Here is a 21,152-nt window from a genome sequence, read left to right as displayed (position 1 = left end):
ACAGTGACAAACTTTTTTTGGGGGGCTCCAAAATCACTGCAGATGGTGATTGCAGCCATGAAATTAAACGATGGTTACTCCTTGGAAGAAAAGTTAAGACCAACCTAGACAGCATATTAAAAAGCAGAGACATTACTCTGACAACAAAGGTCCATCTAGTCAATAAGGTTTTATAGAAAGCTGAGCACAGAAGAATTGATGCTTTTGAATTGTGCTGTTGGAGAAGACTCTTGAGAATCCCTTGGAGTGCAAGGAGATCCAACCAGTCCATTCTAAAGGAAATCAGTCCTGAATATTCATTGGAAGGACTGATGCTGAAGCTGGAACTCCAGTACTTTGGCCACCTGATGTGAAGAAGTGACTCATTTGAAAAGACCCTGATGCTGGGAAAGATTGAATTCAGGAGAAGGGGAGACAGAGGATGAGATGGTTGGATGGTATCAGCAGCTCAATGGACATGAGTTTGAGTAAACTCTGGGAGTTGGTGATGGACAGGGAGGCCTGGCGTGCTGCAGTGTATGGGGTTGCCAAGAGTCGGACATGACTGAGCAACTAAACTGTACCTTCTTTATTTTGAAAAGACTTTATTAACTTTTAACACTCCATGGTGTCCAATTTCTACTTATTAAATATTTTATTATTATTATTTTATAAAAAATAAAGGTTTAGGGTATAGTCATATTCCATACTTTCATTGAATTTGAGTTTAGCCACGTGAAAAATAAGATATATGAAAACTAGACAATATTTTGTAAAGCATTAAAATACATGGAAAAAAAACAACAAAAATCCAAATCTGCCTTTTCTCTGTTTCATTTTATTGCAACATTTTATCTGAGATTTCTATCAGTTAAGAAAATTCATCAAATGAGGATCTTTTGCTAATTGAGTAACAATATTGTGAAACTTTCAATGCACAGCAGATGGCATATTTTAACATAAGTCATAAGTGGACTATTCTTGACTCAGAATATTTTTGCAATAACTGACATAATCCCTTTCCCCTAAAAGATATGACATCAACGTTCCCGCCCCCCCAACACACACACACAAAATCAGACCAGAAAATGTTTACCAACATAATCTAAATTATATTAGGTTGTATGAAGTAAATATCAGTGTCCATTAGTAAACTAAATTCTCTTTTCCATTTTCATTTTAATAACTACATTTATAAATTTACATGTAAAACTCTTAAATAGTTCCTCTCTTTTCTAGTTGTATGTTCTAGTATTGAAATACAATAAACATTTTAAAATAGCCCCAATTACTAATTCAAATTAATAATGCAATTAAATATAAAACCCCAAATTCTTAACCTTCAGTGTGAGTTGCACAATTTGTATAAACACTTTAAATCTCTGAATGATACTGATAAGCCTTCAAAAAGAGAATGGACTATAAAATATTAATAATTATATGACTGGGATATTATCATGTGAAAACATTGTAGAATAAAGGATATACAAATATTAATGACAAGATATTGCCAATGCCTTCAAGGAATTTAAACTGAGTGGAGGTAGAATGTACATTAAAAACAAAGCAGAAGGTGTCCAGTGACTTTCTAGCAGAAATATTGCAGGCCAGGAGAGAGTGCCACAATACATTTAAACTGATGAAGGGAAAAATCTAAAACCGAGAATACTCTACTCAGCAAAACTGTCATTTAGATTTGAAGAAGAAATAAAGAGGATTACAAACAATCAAAAGCTAAAAGAATTCAGCCGCACTGACTTTACCACAGCATGAAAGGAATTTCCCTAAGGGGAAAAGTCAGGGGAGAAGAGGGTGAGATGTACAGAAAGAGTAATGGAAACTTGTATTACCATATGTAAAACAGATAGCCAATGGCTCAGGAAACTCAAACCGGGGCTCTGTATCAACCTAGAGGGGTGGGATGGGAGGGAGATGGGAGGGAGGTTCAAAAGGGAGGGGATATATGTATACCTGTGGGTGATTCATGTTGAGGTTTGACAGAAAACAGCAAAATTCTGTAAAGCAATTACCCTTCAAAAAAATTAATTAATTAAAAACAACAACAACAAGAAATAATAGAAAAGGTCAATGAAGCTAAGAGTTGGTTGTTTGAAAAGTTAAATAAAACTGATAAACCTTTAGCTAGCTTCATCGCTTCACTTCATGGCAAATAGATGAGGGGAAAGTGGAAACAGTGACATTTTATTTCCTTGGGCTCCAAAATCACCGCAAACGGTGACTACATCCACAACATTAAAAGATGCTTGTTCTTTGCAAGAAAAGCTGTGTCAAACCTAGATAGCATATGAAAAAGCAGAGACATCTCTTCGTCAACAAAGGTCCATCTAGTCAAAGCTATGGTTTTTCCAGTAGTCATGTATGGATGTGAACGTTGGACCGTAAAGAGGGCTGAGTGCCAGAGAATTGTTTTCAAACTGTGGTGCTGGAGAAGACTCTTAAGAGTCCCTTGGACAGCAAGGATATCAAACCAATCAATCCTAAAGTTAATAAACTCTGAATATTCTTTGGAAGGACTGAAGCTGACTCTCAATACTTTGGCCACCTGATGCGAAGAGCTGACTCATTGGAAGAAACCATGATCCTGGGAAAACTGAGGGCAGGAAGTGAAGGTGGTGACAGAGATTAAGATGGTTGGATGGCATCACTGACTCAGTGAACATTAGTTTCAGCAAACTCCAGGAGACAGTGAAGGACAGGGAAGCCTGGAGTGCTGCAAGTACATGGGGTCGCAAAGAGTCAGACCCAACTCAGCGAATGGACAATGAATAACAAGATTCATAAAGAGAAACATAATGATTTTTCCAAATCAATAAAATCAGAAATAAAAAAGGAAAAGTTACCAGAAATACCACAGAAATACAAACAGTAAGAGATTACTATGAACAATTATATGCCCCCAAAAATGCACAGCCTAAAAAAATGGATAAATTCCGAAAAACAGACAATCTCACAAGACTGAATCAGGAAGAAATAGAAAATATGTACAGATAAATTACCAGTAATGACTGAATCAGTAATAAAAATCAACATCTGAACAAACAAAAGTCTAAGACCAGATGGCTTCCATGTGAAGTCTACCAAACATTCAAACAATTAACACTTACCCTGCTTAAATTATTCCCAAAAAACGAAAGGGTAGGAACACATCTGAAGTCATTCCATGACCAGATAAAGACACCATGAGGAAAAAAAAAAAAGAACTTGCTCTTTATAGTGCGTTTGTGCCTGCATGCTCAGTCGCGTCAGTCATGTCCGACTCTGGCATCCTGTGGACTGTAGCCTGCCATTGAACCCACATCTCCTGCGTCTCCTGCATTGTAGGCGGGTTCTTTACTCACTGAGCCACCTGGGAAGCCCGTTCTTCATAGTATTATAAAATGCTTCCGAATTACCTTACATATAGTTTTATCTTAAAGTTATTAAGACTTTTAAAATCAGCTTTCCCAAACAACACATGCAATAGAGATATTTGCAAATTCATGAACCAAAAGAAAAATTTATACTGGCTAAAATAAGACTTTTAATATAAGTTATACATGAAAGTGGTGTAACTTGGTGAAATGATGTGGAAAGCACATCTAGGGCTGTGTAGATTAAGGATGGTGCCTGTGCAATGTAATAATGGTGTGAAAGAAAGTGAAGTTGCTAAGTCATGTCCGACTCTGCGACCCCATGAACTGTAGCCGACCACGCTCCTCCATCCATGGATTTTCCAGGCAAGAGTACTGGAGTGGGTTGCCGTTACCTTCTCCAGAGCATGTTCCCGATCCAGGGATCGAACCCAGGTCTCCCACATTGTAGGCGGATGCTTTACCGTCTGAGCCACCCGGGGAAGTTCTAATGGAATAGAATGGCAATAAAACTCCTGGATTAAAACACTGAGGAATTGCAAACCAAGGTGATTCTATTCAGAACACTGACAAACGGTGACTAATTAAAGCATTATAATTTGTAAGAGTAAATGAATACATTATATTAAGAAGCCAGCAAAAATATTGTCCAAGCTCTCCTTCTCAGATTCCAGATATTATTACAACTTTCTCACTTGCTCTCTCACTTCACTGAGTATCCTATTATAATACCATCTCTCAAAGGAGCTTTTCTGGACTATTCTACTTAAAATAGCACAATATGGGTTTAGGATGAAATGGAGTTTTAGAAAAGAGTGAGAAAAAATAAAAAATTAGAAAAATTAACAATATATACATTTGAAATGTTCTTATTGACACCAAAAATGAGTGAATACATATATTCTACTTGGATCATAACCATTAAAAAGATTAAATATTTTATAATGGGCTCTAGAATTAGATATACTAATCACTGCTTGAGATGAGTATATGCCAGAAAAATTGGTAAAGCAACCTTTTTGAGGGATAGACAGTATAATATAACTTGAAATAGTCAATGGTGTTATAGAACTCTTTTTGGTTAGACCAATTGATAATTAGTTCTTCCAATTTTGCCTCCAATTTGAATGAAAAGAGTGAATTTGATTCATATTTATTCTGAATTTAATGTATACATTGAAGATAAATTCTAAAGTGATTAACTCATTTATAATACCCTTTGTAATATATAGTAACATAGTAAAGGAATTCAGATGATCATTCATGACAACTTGTATCAGAGCATCACTCTAGCAAATATGAAGAATGAATAATTCTATTTTGCAGTGGAAAAAATTGAAGTCCATAGAAATTAACAGTTTACTGAAGATCACTGATATTACCGTAGATAGAAGTTGTAACAGAATAATAACTTTTGTCTTGGTTCTATACACAAGTTATATAATCTTTCTTGCAATTAAGCATATATAATTTCTGTCAATGAGATCATTGTTGTTTGTTTTCTACATTAACCCCAGAGCAGATTCAAATATGTCCACTTATATAACTAAAATGAAGAGAGCATTTTGATAAAATATTTTATTAATAATAATAAGCATGGTTATAAAAATAACAACTTTATTAACTACAGAAAATTTATATACACGTCATAACCACAGTGTTCCCCTTTGGGTAAGCATCCAGCTATACCACTCAATAGGCAGCTTATCTATTTCCTATTTACATACAAGACAAACAGTAATAACATCCACAGTATTCCATTTTCAGTTTCCTAAAGACAGAAACTTTCTGTGCAAATGGAAGTGAACCTACTGAAAACCACACTGTCAATATTTATAGGGTCCAGAGAATTTTAACTTTTTTTATATTAGCAAATTCTTAGTTCAAAATTGTTGAATATTGAAAGATAAATTCTTTTGGATTTTATTATGAAACATAATTTATTCACATAAAGATTATATTTCATTCAAATTAACTTTATTTCTCAAATGAGTTTGTCTATATATATGGGGTATAATTGATTGAAAGTAGTTCTTTTTTGGACTTATGTCAATTTACAATATATTTAGTGTGAGTTTATTAAAATTCTTCACCACATGATCCTTATATTGCAGAGCCAGTATTTTTTTTTTAATGTTTAGAAAAAGCAAGAAAATTCCTGACAGCAATTTCTTATTTCTTGACAGTGTTTTTTTCAAGAGAATGTTGTGGCTATAACATTCACTTTCTACAGTACCATTGGTACCAACAAGAAATATTCACAGGAATAAGTGAAATACAATTTTGTTATCACATGTCATTATTGTTATTTTTCTTGCCCTCCAGTGTCTCACATTTCCCATAGTTTGAAACACTTAGATAGCAAGCAAGAGCCTGTTAATACTAGAGATTCACTCAATATAAACCATTTTACTGAGGACCTGCCCACAGCAGATAGGTAAAAGTCATTACACATTTCACAATAAAATTAAAGAAGTACACAAAAGGATTATCATTCCTTCTGCACGGCAGAGGCATTATGACAAATATTTTAATTTTACATTACTATTCCTGGTAGACATAAGAAAATGTCCACAATTATAACAGCACATAACCATTATTCAAACAGCCAAAATAAAAATATCATTGAAAACTTCTAATTTAAAGATTTTTTTCCATGACTCAAATGAAATGGATTTTTACATAAATTGGATTTTTTATTTTTTATTAAGAAAAAAGAATGCCCAGGAAATAGTATTTTTCACCAGAGAAAAATGACATGGTTATTCCCTGTTGCACCACCTAAAATAACATGAGTCTTGTTCATCTTGCTTTTATATCTATTCCACCAATCTCCTATAAAAAGGAAACTCCCAAAGAAAAGAACTGCTTTTTACACATGCCTGATAGTTTATTGGTGGTCTTGTTTTATCCTTATTAAAATGGAAAACACTGAGTTCAAAACATCTATAAAGTTAGCTTCATTTTCTATCTATGTCATCTCTACCCTCAGTGGAAATTTAGAGGAAAAGACATAAAAGAAATATTTTTAAATGTGAGTATTTAAAAGAATTGCAATTTAGTGTTTTACAAATATAATTAATATGTAACAATAAAATTTTGTCATTTAGCGAGAAGAAACTGAAAAATACTTTAATATCTAGACAATTTACCTTGGAAATTTCTGTTTGATTATAATGGTATATTACATAAGGGAGAGAAAAATACAATACACTGTTATGTACTAGCAACTTGTTGGATTTCTCTTCACTGTCACCGTTTCTTGATACCAGCACATATATTATTACAAAAAATAAAGAAAATGGCACAATTTTGAAAAGAATTTTGGATTTGCTGCCCATAATCTGAACTAAGTTCTTGAGTAAAATTAAAACCATTTTACTCAAGATTGAACAGTGTCTTCTGGAATTTTTAGAGCATCATTTGGATCCGTGGCCTTAACTGAGATCATCCAAAAGAAACAAGTTAGAGAAATGAACATACTAGATTCAAAATGTTCAAATAATTATTTTTAAAGAATTCTTATACAGGAATATTTTGTGAAACTTCAGAGCATATAATAATTACTCTTTGTTATTTCTTGACAAATACATGATCTTTAGCTAATCATGACTAATACAGTAATAAATATGGTCTGGTTATTATCATACAGAATACAAAATCTGAAATTTCCCATGCATTAGGAAAGATCTATGTAAAATTAAGTAAGATAAAATAAAGGTATTTTGATAAAATACCTCATTCAGCAGATTTAACTGTACTTTAAAAAATAATCAAATACAGAGTTTAGACAAACTAGTTCCTTTCCTTTTACATTTTTTCCTTTACTTGAGTAAAGTTTGATTAGACTAAAATACCTCCAGTTATACAAAGTTATTTTTATTTCTTTCTTCAATATATATTTTAATGCATAATTTGGTGAAAGGCTATTTACAAATTTTAGAGACATGGGAATTTTCCTCTTAAATATTTGCTTTTAAGTTAAAGAAGATGAGAAAGAAGCCAATCACAGCAGCAAGTCTTAGACTTAGATCCTTAAATACATCTTAAGGACCATAACACTTTTAAATTTCAATTAGTTATCTCTGATGATTTTAACTACTTTAGGAAAAAAGATCTAAAAATACCTTGCATAAATAAGTGTCCCTAAATTTGAAAGAAAGAATACTAATAAACAAATAGCCTATTCCCTTTAAGAGTCAGAAACTATCTAAAATAACTTGGATAATAAATATACGTAAGCACCTAGGTTAGGTGTTATTTAACTCTGTGTGTCATGACCACACCTCAATTGCCAAGGAGTAGAGGCCATCTGCAGATTATATGGAGGATGATCTAGTCACTTCTATCTTGCACTTTTCCTTAATATTCCTACAAGTCTTTAGAATTCTTTTAATATTTTTCTTAAGGAAAAACTATAAATATACAATTTCAGCATATTTAGGGATTACATTAGATACACCACAGTTTGAACTGTAGTGTATGCACATGTGTACCCATGTATTTGCATATAGGTATATGTTTTTGTAAAAAGTATATGTACCAGTATTACAGGATACATGATGAGGAGAAATGAATGAACTATAATGTATAGCATATTAAAGGTAATATAATTTAATATAGAGTTACAGTTTAAGGACACAAGATATAAATTGTTTTTGTGAGGTTGAAATAATGTTTAACTTATGGTTTATTTATTATTATGAAACTAACCTTGGAAAGCAGCTGAGAGAAATTAATTGATCTTTTCCATTGTATCTTTAGCATCCAGCAATTATACCTTTGCATTTTTTAGTTCATTCAAGTATCTTCAGGAGATATGTTACTACACTTGCATGTACCTTAATTCACTTCAACATTTACAAAATAACACTGACAAACAAAACAACAGCAAACGCCCATAAATATTAATGAGTATCTTAACAAACATGACACTCAAGTAGTTGTCTCAGGATTTTTAAGTTACATTTTAATTCCATGTACTCCAAAATCTTCATGTAAAAGAGACTTGTGTTATTGGAAGCTTCAGACAGTTAAACCAGCTACGACTGTGGTGCCTTATACGTTAATATGATTTTGTGTATCCATTTTGCATAATATGCCACTCGGACAAAAATACCAGGACGGTTTGGAATGGCACAGCCACGACCAGGAACAATGACACCAAGAACCATTCTCATTTTATGTTGTTCACAAACAAGTGGGCCACCATAATCTCCCTAGGAAGAAGACATCAATAATAACAACAAAGTATTATTTTAGAAATAAAAATTAACAAATCATTAACATTTCATATATCAATTTATATCTCAAATATATATATGTAAAAAAGAGAATAACTTCAACTAAAATATGAAGACATTCAATTGATGTACTAAACCATTGGTTGTCTTTCTATTAGACAACTCAAGACTGAGATAAGTACAAAGGTTCAATAGTGTTCTATCATGTGTAGTAATCATTTAAGAATGATTTGTCTTTTCTAAAATAGTCACTCATATTTTAAAGTGGTTTTTGCTTTTGTTTCAAGCAGACTAATTAATACATAACCACTGATAGCTTTTTAAGAAAGTAGATTTTATATTCATTCTGGTTGTCTTCTGGTGTTCTGAGTATGTTCAATATAGAAAAAATGGAAAATATAGACAAATACAGTATCAAAAAAACCTCACCTGTAATCATACAGTTTAAATGATTAAGCCACATTAACTTTTATCTAATTTCTTCCCTTCTCTCAACCCTGCCCCCAAAATGATTTTAACAAGTTAAACAAAAACTTGTAGGCAGTAAAATAATTCTATTTACTGTTTAGAAATTGCTTTTCTGGGCCTAAAGAAGGAATGTTCCTGCACTTACTGTTAGTATTAGTAGTTAACAGAGTTATATTTATATTTGTCTTACTCTTTGTGGAAAGGCTGTATGGTAACCCTGTTGTATGATCATATCTTCATAAGTGATAGATGAAAGATGAATAGATTGATAAAAAGATTTTCCTGTATATTTTTTTAATATAGATGTTATGTTTATACCATTGTTATATGTCATCATTAAAATGTGCTGCATCACTTTTTTTATGCCAAGCAGCCTCCTGGGATTGTAGTGACTGACTTTTGGTGTCTTTGTATCTAGAAGAGTGCTTGGGACTATCTTCATTTTCCCTCAACAGTGATGAGATAAACTAAACTACTGCAAAATTTAATTCTGTAATACAAGTAGAAAGAAGAGAGCTATCAACATTCTATGGTAGATAAAATCAAGGTGGGGGTGACACAGAAGATAAAATACTAAGGAAAATAGTTTATTCAAAGAGACTTGATGCAGAAGTACAGAAGGGACTTGTGGACACAGCAGGGGAAAGAGAGGATGGGACAAACTGAGAGAGTAGCGTTGACATACACACATTACCATGTGGAAGATAGATAGCTAGTGGGAAGCTGCTGTAGAGCACAGGGAACTTAGCTTGGCGTCTGTGATTACCTAGAGGAGCAGGATGGGGTGGGGTGGGTAGGGATATATGTATACTTATAGCAGACTCATGTTGTACAGTAGAAACCACAACATTGAAAGGCAATTATCCTTCGATTAAAAATAAATGAATAAATAACCCACAAAAAAGTGCAATGAAGTGAAAGTCTTCTGAATGCCAAAATTCATCATAAACAATGTTCAAATAAAGCCATAGATTGAAAGAACATTTGAAACTCCTATAAATCAATTTGAAAAAGACAAATGACTTAACAGATAAATTTGCAAATGAATGAAAAAGTAATTACAAAGTATGATGAAATAGGAACAGATGCTTAAATATGTGAGCAATAAAATCTGATCAAACAAAAATGAGATAAATTTTGAACTGGCTTCCCTGGTGGCTCAGACAGTAAGGAATCTGTCTGCAATGCAGGAGTTCTGGGTTTGATCCCTGGATCAGGAAGATGCCCTGGAGTGGAAATGGCTACCCACTCCAGTACTCTTGCCTGGAGAATTCCATAGACAGAGAGCTACAGTCCATGGGGTCATAAAGAGTTGGATGTAACTGAGTGACTAGCACTTTCACTTCTTCATTTGTACCAAAATATTAAAAATTGATGATACTGAGTCTTAGCAATGGGAAAAGGGGGCTTCTTTTTCATATAGTGTTTCTGGAAGAATAATTGATATAAACTTTTGAGGGCAATTTGACAGAATGTATAAATTATCTAAATTTGCTTTAATGTTGTCATTCCATGTTAAGAATCTATCCTAAAGAACTTATGATTCAGACACATGCAAAAAGATTTCTCTATAGGAATATCAGTTTTGCTGTGTGTTTAGTCTCTTAGTCATGTCCAACTCTTTGCAACCCCAAGGAGTGTATTCCACTAGGCTCCTCTGTCCATGGGGATTCTCCAGGCAAGAATACTGGAGTGAGTTGCCATGCCCTCCTCCAGGGGATCTTCCCAATGCAGGGATCGAACCCAGGTCTCCTTAAACGCAGGCGGATTCTTTACCATCTGAGCCAAGAGGGATAGCTCTGCTAATAGTAGCAAATGATTAGAAACTAATAACTGAACTGAAGTATTCAATAAAGAGTAGGGGTTAATTTTTTAATTAAAAATAAAAAGAGGATATATGCATACATATAACTGGTTGACACTGCTGTACAGCAGAAATTAACACAACATTATAAAGCAGCTATATTCCAGTGATTTTTTTTAAAGACTTGATTAAACTCTGCCACATGAATTTATCTGGTTTTTAAATTAATGCACCAGTGTTCACTGATACAAATTGTTCAAGTCAATTACGTTTTTAGAGACTTTCACTAAATGTGATACTATTGCTACCCTACAAATGTTTAAGAGATTTCTTTTTCAAGTGTTTAGATTTCAGTGGTTTGGTGATTAAATTATCATTTCAAATAACAGTGATATAAAAAAAAATTAAGCATTTTTAAGAAGTGGCTGAATCAATTTGAAGCAAATGGATAAAAAATAGCAAATATGTGATAATATGATAAATTTTTCAGTGCTAAAGTTAGGAATCTAAGAGTATATAGATGATAAACCAGATTACAGGCTATCCAGAAGAGTAGTTGTCAAAGTAATAATGGCAGTAGAACTTGAATAAGTGTAAACTTCCTAACTATCTCAAAGACTTGGTTTAGCTCAACATTTTTGTATTTACAGAGCTCTTTGGGGAATAAATAAATAGATAAAAAATATTCCTCATAAATTTTCATTTGTTATAATAGACTTAATGATGTTAGATTTACTGGAACAAAAAACGCCAAATTCCAAAGTGGTTATAAACACATAATCAGTTTCTACTCATATTATTTTCAAGCAATTTAAACTTTTTTTTAACTTAAAAATATTTTATTTTCTTTTCAAAGATGAAATCTCAAAGCAATATATACATAACATATGGACTTCAATACAAATTTATGCTCCATACATAGGACATTTTCCTAAAAGTCAAAAGATATTTCACTATTACTGAACTCATTCCATATTTTACTACACATAGTATTCTATAATTCCAGAGTTCTCAGGGTTGGAGAACTTGTCTCTTGCATTGAAAATACATCTAAAATAGCAGTTTAACAGCTTGTTTATGTTAAATAGGGATAGGAACACTGCCAAGTAAAAAGAACAGTTGCCTAAGAAATGAAAATGTCCAAACTCTTAAAGTCACAAACTTTGACCTTCTGGTTTTTTAAAATAGAAGCGCGCACGCACACACACACACGCACACACAGACACATACACACATACACACACACACTGGCTTAACCAAAAACACATTTAAAGGTTTAAAACCAGGCATGGATCTCTTACTAAAATTAATAGAGTTAGCTTAGAATTTGGGAAGAACAGATAAATTTAGAAAAACATTAGAAAAAATGCAAGCTATGGTATCAAACTGCACGTTGGCTACTTCTAATTTGAACAGCTTTCTCTTAGAGTTTTGGCTGTATTAATTTCTTGCTATATGAGAGATGAATGGCATCTTAGTTTGCTGCTAATGAAACATGGATTGTTCACTATTTAGCTAAAAGAGATATACAAGAATAATAAGGGTTATATTTTCCAATTCCTTTCTCTTACAACAGGCAGATGTACAATGATTCTTACTTGAGAAAAATAGAAAAAAACTATAAACAGGAAAAAATATGCTATCTATCACGTGTTACTTATTTTAAAATCCCCCTTTTTTACCTCACATGGTCCTGATACAATATTTTCAGCCCCAGCACATATTTCAGACTCATTCAGAGTCACCTTCCCTTGATGATATTGGCTGCATTTCTCATTCCCCATAATATAGAGATGTGCTACTCGTAGTAGACCATCTGAGTTGATCACTGGAATGGTGCAAAATATGTATGGTTAATGAGCATAGGGTAAAGTGAGAAAATAAACAATTACCAACTATTTTTGTAAAATAAATATGATATTGCCTTATCTTTTAAAAAATAGCTTACATCCAGTGTAGCCCCAGCCATAAACACTGCAAGTGGTTTTTTCAGGAATTGTGCACCCATAATTAGGTAAATCAATTGTACTAACAAAATCATCCAAAATAGCAGGCCTGAAAAGAGAAAATATAATGGTAAGTACCTTTGACTGGATTCAGCACAAAATAAACATATTAAAATGTAGTGTAAAAGTTTAATATACTTCATTTAGAAAGAATAAACAATTTTGCTTCACGTAGGTAGTAGAGAAATGAATATTTGAAAATATTTAAGAGTAAATGGTCATTGTGATTTTTAAGTCATTATTTTACCTGTTAAAAGTTACCATATAATTGCTCACTAAGCTTTGGTTTTAGAGCAGGCTAACCATATTGTTGGCCCACTTTCATTTATTCACATATGAACAATTTGAAAATGCCCCTCTCTTTGCCTCTGTATGCATACACACACACACACACACATATGACATGTGACATATGCTTTATAATATATTTACATGAAAGTGAAAGTGAAGTCGCTCAGTCATGTCCGACTCTTTGTGACCCCATGGACTGTAGCCTATCAGGCTCCTCCATCCATGGGATTTTTCCAGGCAAGAGTGCTGGAGTGGACTGCCATTGCCTTCTCCAGGGGATCTTCCCAACCCAGAGATCGAACCTGGGTCTCCCACATTGCAGGCAGACCCTTTACCGTCTGAGCCACTAGGGAAGCCCATGAGAGAGAAAGAATAACCACATAGTTGAATAAAAAGATTCAACCATTCAAGTGTATGTTAAAAATATGAAACTATCTAAAGGAACTAACCTAGCAAGCTTCAGTAATACCAGATCTGATCCTTCAGGCCCATATACCAGTTGGGTAACATTTAGAACCTGTTTGCGTTTCTCATCTCCTCTCCCATGGACATCATGAATTCCAAGCCAAGCTTCATAATCTTTCAAGTCCTTGTTTCTAAGTAAAAAATTAAAATGTAAAATATAACTTTAAATTATGTAATATTATTTATATGTATTGTTATATTAGCTTACAAGGGCAGATAAATAACCTAAATTTAAAGTTTAAAGTATAATAAAGAGCAACACATTTTTTATTGGAAGATTCTGAATACTACAAGAACATATAAGCAGGAAGAGCCTTTAAATTGCTGAAATTCTAAACGGCTATTTTTTCAACTTGCTTATTCTTGCTAGAGAGTAGGTTATTTATGAAAAATTCTCAGGTAAAGCATATTACAAGAATTATAATTTATTGCAAGTTTTCCTCTTTATCTCAAAGGTGTATATGTTTGCCTTATTAATAAGGATTGAAGATTTATACTAACAAAGTCAGTATAATCTTGATGAGAATCAAGAAGTAAGCTAACAAATGCTATTTCTTTATCTTTTCCTTAAGGCTAATTTACTCTGAAAATCATTCTCAGTATTATTTTGAGGCTGGCTGTACATAAGAAAGAAGTGAGGACTGAAAGAAGTTTGTTGCTAATTCAGAAAAAGAATTTCTCTCTAGAAATATAGAATTCAAGAAGGAGGTTAGGGTAAAAATTATTAACATAATTCTAGCAAAATTTTCTCCCAAATGAGAGTAGTGCTAATCGTGGAAAGAGGTAGACAGAAGTAGTACTCATAACTATTAAGTCAGTTTCATAAGCTAAATCTAAAATAAAAATAATTTGTTCACCCCATGCTGGTGAATATCTGTTAAATGACTATACATTCTAGGGGGAATCTAGGAGGAAGCCATACATATTTTTAAATGCTTAAAACAAATATTGGTTTCACTTTACCGAGAAGGGAAACACTGTCTTGCAGTAAGAATCCAACTTTCCTTTATCAATGATCCTCCGCAGATATGTTTATTTCTAAAAGAAAGAGGAAAGAAAAACAAGTAACATCTGTACAGAAAGAGTGCTTGCCAATTAATGCAAAACCTATGGCTCCATTTGTTAAGCATGAACACATTGAGAGGAAACTATAGATATTAACCCAAACAGAATAAATGAGTATTTTTTTATCAGAAGGATGATACTTGATGATGTAGCATTAGAACTTGTTTTTCAAAATGTGATTATAATTTTATATAATCAACTTTACTGATTCATTACCAAACACATGTTCACATGTGTGTAGTCTATCCTTATAAAAGAAAGTATGTGCTATAAACATAGGATTATTAGACCTAATTTAAATTCAATGTTTGATTATGAAAATGACAAATTTGAGTGTTTATTTAAATTCTGAAAACCATCTTGTGGTAACCATATATAATATTTATGCACTATTTGCTTCTTTCATTACCATTATTTAGTTCTGATACATTAACAGGATATAACAGTAAATTTGTTTGTCCAGCTTAATATCAACAATATAACATTTTACTTATCAAATTAAAACAGTTTTTCAAGATATATCATCTAGGAAATTATAATATATTTGTAAAGAATAATAAATACTAGAATATTTATTTGATGATATCCAAAATCTGTAAATGTATTCTTTTTTGGCAAACACATGGGAAAAAGTACAACTACTCACAATTTACATTTCCAAAGAGTACAGATGTTCAGTGCTTCAGAGAGTAATAGAATAAGATTCCCAGACTAAGACCACATTTATTTACGGCCTATACCACACAGGAGGATAAGAATATATAGAGAGTTTTAGTTTCTATTCCTCTCTATGAGTTTTGGAACAATAGATAAACAGCTGTTGTTACTAAGAACTTAGATTTAAAAGGAAAAGAGTACTTTTTAAAAAAAGTTTATACTACACTGATCTGGTGAAAAACAGTTTCACCTACTTCTCCAAAGATGGCGACTTCAAAAGGAAGTCTCCTATAAGTAAGAATAAATTCAAAAGTATTTGCCTTTTCTTCTGGAGTAATGAGATTTGCAGAGATCCTCTAATTAGCTCAAAGATGTAGATTATTGGAAATTTTTCTACAGTAAAGAAAATACCACCCTCAAATTTTACAGCCTTCATTATGTCTTCACATTGCATGATTAATATTCTGGTGAGTTTCATAACTCTATTTTAGTTACTACCCTACAATTATCAGCATAAAGATTTATAAAAATTGATGTTAATTCCTTGAAAGAAAGACACACTAAGGGAACTCTAGGTCATTTTCTACTTGGTGTATAAAGAATATAAACTTCATGCTTATTAAGAATTGACTTAGTCATTGAAAGAAAAATAACCAGTTTCAAGTTGTCCCTATTCTACTTTAATATCACTGTGAGTTAATTATAGTAAAAATGAATTTTATTCCTAAATTCTAGGAGGCTAGAGTTAAAGAAACAGGGAAGGTTTAGAAAAAAAGGAGATATTCCAGTTTGTATTTAAAACATACAAATTTTGTAGGCATAAAATATGGAGGAAGAAAGCTCCAGCAGCACAAAGGCTGGAGGGAGAAACATGGAGGGTCTTGAAAACAAGGGAAAATGCGGCTAGAATTCAGGTGCACTTTGGGGTATGTTTCACGATGACATTCCAATAGAGATAGATATATTAAAAAAAAATTTTAACGTTCTGATTACCATACAGTATAATATGTGTAGTATATAGAAAGTTCTAAGATCAGGTTTTAAAGCTAGCTCCTATTTTCAGTATTTACTTCTTATAATAAATAATCTTAATTTTGTATAATAATACATTTTTAAAACCTATTTTACATAGAACATGGCATTGATTTTTACACTAAGCAATAGACATGTCTTGTCATATCAAATATTATAATTTCAAGACTGTTAAACTATCAGTATAATTTATACTTTTCTTAATGATAAAATATTCTAGTATTTTAAATTATTGCCATTTTTCATTAGAATGACAATGAAAAAGTCAAAAATTAAAATCAAATATAAATGTTTTGCTATGATTGTGCATAAACATGCTAGAAAATAATCTCATAATATCCTTAATTGGGAAATTAACATAAGTATTACAACTACCATGATTATATCAAGGTATAAGTAGGTTTCCTGTGTAGTTGTCTTTTGCTTAACAACTAAAATGTCACATCAGGGACAATGGCAACACATATGGGACCTTTGTAAACATTTAAAACAGCTCTATCTCTGGAGGCACAAACTGCAAAATCCAGGGATGTTTGGCAAGCAGAATGTGATTCGTCCCTCTTGTGTCCCCCTCATATGGGTGTCTTGTGCAGGGCACAACCTTCACGGCTGCACATGGCCATACTGCTGGGAATACAACTATTTGCAAATAACCCAAATATGTGTGATTTGTGTCTATTAATAATTACCTGTATTTCAAACTAACCATCCATCCTACATTTGTTCGTGTTGGAATTCCATTTACAACTCGCAATTGTTTTGTTTTGGCGCAAGATATTACTGGATCTAAAAAGAGGACCAAACAACATTTTGACAAAACATTTTGAAACAACCTGTGCCTCTCAGCTTTCTTAAGCATTTGACGGTCACTACACAAATGTAACTACTGTAACTGTGTCAGAAGTACATTTTGGAAAAAAGCAAAGGTAAATAGTGTGACTACAGTGCCAGATCAGACCCAAAATGTTTGCTCTCCTCATCTAAGTAGGTAGATAACAAAGAAAAAGTAATCAACTCAAGGTCAGCAGAATTGACATCATAGTGACAGACTTTGCTCTCTATGTACAAGTTCTTCAGGTCTAACAGCAACTGTATTTTCCTTACCAACCTCAACACGACAGAATGATGCTATTTACAGTGCTTTTTTCCCTAAATATCAATGGAAAGCCCCAGTGGGGGAAAATATATATATATTTGGTTTATTACTTCTGAATTTGTATAGTAAGAATGTAGAACTGTTTTGCAAGGTGTTAACCAAAGTGATCTTAATTGAAATGTTATCCAAATGACATAATTATGTTTAAATCATTATATCCAAATGATATAACACAGACTCTTTGAAGTAAACTTTTTCCTGACCCTTGTCAGTGTTCTTTGCTTTATCCTATCTACTCTTCTCCATGGTCTAAAATAGATTTCCATTTGCTTCTTCAGACACAGCAGGTGGTCTCTCAAACCAAAACATTTGAGTAACTTCCTTCAGCCCAAGAAATGTGTGATACAAGCAGCTCCTAAATGCAGTTTAGATTTTCCCAAACTGAGGATTAACTAAACCTTTCACATTGTGTCATCTTTTGCCTCATAGAAAATGCAAAGAGCTTTAAAGATAGAGCAAGATAAAGACAGTGCATAACTTTCCAACCTTCTAGTTTCATTCTTTCTAACTTTGGCATCCTGATTTAATTTAAAGGATGGTGAAGGTCCACTGGATATATTCTGCCCCAAGTTAAAAGCACTATACATGCTTTTCAAAGTTTAATATAATATTTTCTGACAGATCAATGAATTTTGATATTTAGCATGCAGCTGTCTTTGTAATACCTTTATACATTCACACAGGACAAGTGTTCAAATAAAACAATTTATGATGGAAGTTTATATAATGATATTTTTATGAAGTAAATAATGATCATTATGACACATAGATACTAAGATATAATAAATTCTTTTGAAGGATCACTTACGGTCTAAATTGACTATTGTAGGTGTGGTATCGCCCTCACCTGTAAAAACAAATATATACATATATACATAATTCATGTATACATATTCCTGTATGTAAAAATAAAATGTACTATTCAATAGTACATCATTTTGTATTGAAACCCAAATATCCATGAATTGATAATTTAAGACAATTCTTTACATTTATTCAAAAATATAATGTAATAATACCCTTTTGAATAATTCTGTATCACTTTTATTAGACAAAGTTGAAAGTATGGTAGTGGATGATGTGAGGAAAGCCCTGTTTTATGATTTTTGAAGACTCTCGGGCATGTGGTTTGATGATGTTGGCAGTCTGAATTACACTGCTGGAACCGAGGAGCTGCCTCATTCTCCCAACATGCCAAACACTGTACACAATGAACATTCCACTGCTTATTATTGTTTGTTTGGGCCATTCATATAAACTATATAGCTTTACTGTAATTTTGGCCCATTTACATTATTGCTGAAATTACTTTTATCTTTTATATGATTAAGGATAATTGAATCTTCCTCTATGTTTCAAAAAACTTTTTTTAATAATTTGAGAATATAGAAATCCACCTCACTCATGGAAAAAGAGGAATAACAAAATATAATTATGTTTTGTCAGAATATTTCAAAGATTGGTTTTTCTAGGTAGTAAAGGGAAAAGTATAAAAAAAAAGAGTACTTGGAAACTGCAAATAAATTATGACTAACACTTCATACTTAATTCTTTTTTATAACCTCTCTACTGAGTGGGGTTTAACTGCTGCAAAGAGATTGGCTTGGAAGATTCTAGAATTTAAAAATACTTAAGTAGTAATGAATGAGGCCCAAGACATTTCCTGGATTTTAATGTGTGACTGTTTAGAATTGATGACATAGAGTTTAGTCAGACATTGTTTAGACCCAGCTGGTTGTTAGTCCTTAGAAGTGCCCTGAGCTCAAATAAACCAGCAACGAAACAAAAATGGCATATGGATGCCTTTGTAATAGATGAAAAGTTGATTTTCATTTAGGGGGAATTTTGAGAAAATTAACACATGCTAAAGCTTTTTTGTTTATGTTCATTTTCCAGATCTAGATATTTTAAGTGAATGAGCATAAAGGTGAACTATAAATTTCATCATTTCCCTTTCCTTTTAGTTTATCCCGAGGGAGAGTTTTGTCTTAGAGTCAGCTGAGGTAATTGTTTTAGTTCATAGTATAAATGTGGTCATTAAAACATCAAGGATATTGGTTTTTCCACTTAATTTCTAAAAATTCCAAACTGAAAAGCTGTTTATTTCTTATATTGTTGTGGTGAGAAAAGACTAGACTATTCATTGTATTCTTTTTTTAAATAAATGTTTAATAAGATAACATTTGGGATAGAGCCTAAAGGGCACTTAAAAAAACAAAACAGAGAACTATAGTTCTTAAAACAAAAGAGTTTAATCTCCAAAATTAAAAACTTTCGAGGCACTGTGATTGATTGCATATTCATTGTATTGTTAATTACGTATCAAGTTTCCTACTTTTAAGCATCAAGCTAATAGTTCTGCAAAGTATTCAGTTTGTTATTGTGCCTCATTAAAATATTTAAAAATTTTTAAATGTTTAGATATTATAATTTAGAGGCTTTAATAATTATATATATATATTTTTTTTTTTTCTGTAAGCCAATATTTAGAAAAGCTGTAATACCACTTAAAGTCAGATTTCTAAATATTCTGGGTAGTTTGTTAGATTGCAAATTGTTAAAAAGCTTCTTAACTAGCTTTAACTAGCTTCTCTAGTTTCTTCAGCTTTCAAGGCCTTTTCCCTTTTCCCTTAAAATACTATTTTCACTTCACTTCTTTTACTTTTCCTTCATATCTCTACCATAGTACTCAAATCTGAACAACTATATATGATAGAAATCTTGTTTATATTGACTCAACTTAACTTTGAAGAGGGAAAACTTGTCAATGATAAAAGTTCTTCCTGTGGAACAGTAGAGATATATGTGTCTATGTGTTGATATATGGCCTCAGAAAAAACATGGGCTCTTAGTGAAAGCATAAAGAAAACTTTCTTTTAATAGATCCTTAAAGTTTCAACTCAAATTCAAAACTTTATGAACAACGCATATTTTCCAGACTGATATTTGTATTCCCATTTCATTATATATTTTAATATTAACATGTATGTGTTTAAATGACTGTATTTGTGATTAGGTATGTAGCTCTCTCCTCTCCACATTGAAAATGATTTGAGTACAGGAGACATTGTTTATATTTTCTATACCTAAAATGTTATATAGGGCTTTGCACACAGTAGCAGCTCAATTTAAAATTATTAATAAATGAATAAGTAAATGCAAACTGAAGTGGAAGAAATTTACCCAAGGCACTTAAAGTGTTAGAATTATAATTTTTACCTAGGAAGTCAGAGTTGCAACTCTAAACCACTGCATTCTCTTAACACTTAGATACTGAAATATATATCTAATTAATACTTAGATACTATATAAATAGATATATATCTATTTAATACTAAGATATAGTGTGTGTACATGTATAGACAAATACAGACATTTCTACAGTTTTACTTTTGCATCTTGATAATCTTAAAATATATAACATATCATTTTGTAAAACTTTTTAAAGGAATACAAAAAAAAGAAATAGAAACCTTTGCATGTTTTGTAATGCAAATGTACAGTGTGAAAATGATATATACAATCTCTGAAGTTAAATAGATAAGAAATCAAATCTTCTGAAGATAAATATTTTTAGCCTTTCACTAGTGATAAAATATAAAGAAATCCTGGTTA

At 32.1% G+C, this 21,152-nt stretch overlaps 1 protein-coding gene across 3 annotated transcripts in view; it reads right to left on the bottom strand.

Annotated features, from left to right (window-relative positions):
* Window positions 1–4,910: 4,910 nt before the first annotated feature.
* The window catches only part of HGF (hepatocyte growth factor), an 86,746-nt gene continuing 70,504 nt past the window's right edge, over window positions 4,911–21,152 (bottom strand). For all 3 annotated transcript variants that reach the window (XM_061413790.1, XM_061413791.1, XM_061413792.1), the window contains 7 exons: window positions 18,346–18,384; window positions 17,071–17,167; window positions 14,591–14,665; window positions 13,612–13,758; window positions 12,814–12,920; window positions 12,548–12,693; window positions 4,911–8,569 (listed from right to left, as the gene is read on the bottom strand). In XM_061413790.1, the coding sequence (XP_061269774.1) occupies window positions 8,393–8,569; window positions 12,548–12,693; window positions 12,814–12,920; window positions 13,612–13,758; window positions 14,591–14,665; window positions 17,071–17,167; window positions 18,346–18,384 (788 nt within the window). In that variant the 3' untranslated portion in view covers window positions 4,911–8,392. The remainder of the gene's footprint in view (window positions 8,570–12,547; window positions 12,694–12,813; window positions 12,921–13,611; window positions 13,759–14,590; window positions 14,666–17,070; window positions 17,168–18,345; window positions 18,385–21,152) is intronic.

Source organism: Bos javanicus, chromosome 4 (genome assembly GCF_032452875.1).
Source record: "Bos javanicus breed banteng chromosome 4, ARS-OSU_banteng_1.0, whole genome shotgun sequence".
In the NCBI taxonomy this organism is placed as follows: domain Eukaryota; kingdom Metazoa; phylum Chordata; class Mammalia; order Artiodactyla; family Bovidae; genus Bos; species Bos javanicus.
This window is presented reverse-complemented; position numbering and strand designations above follow the sequence as displayed.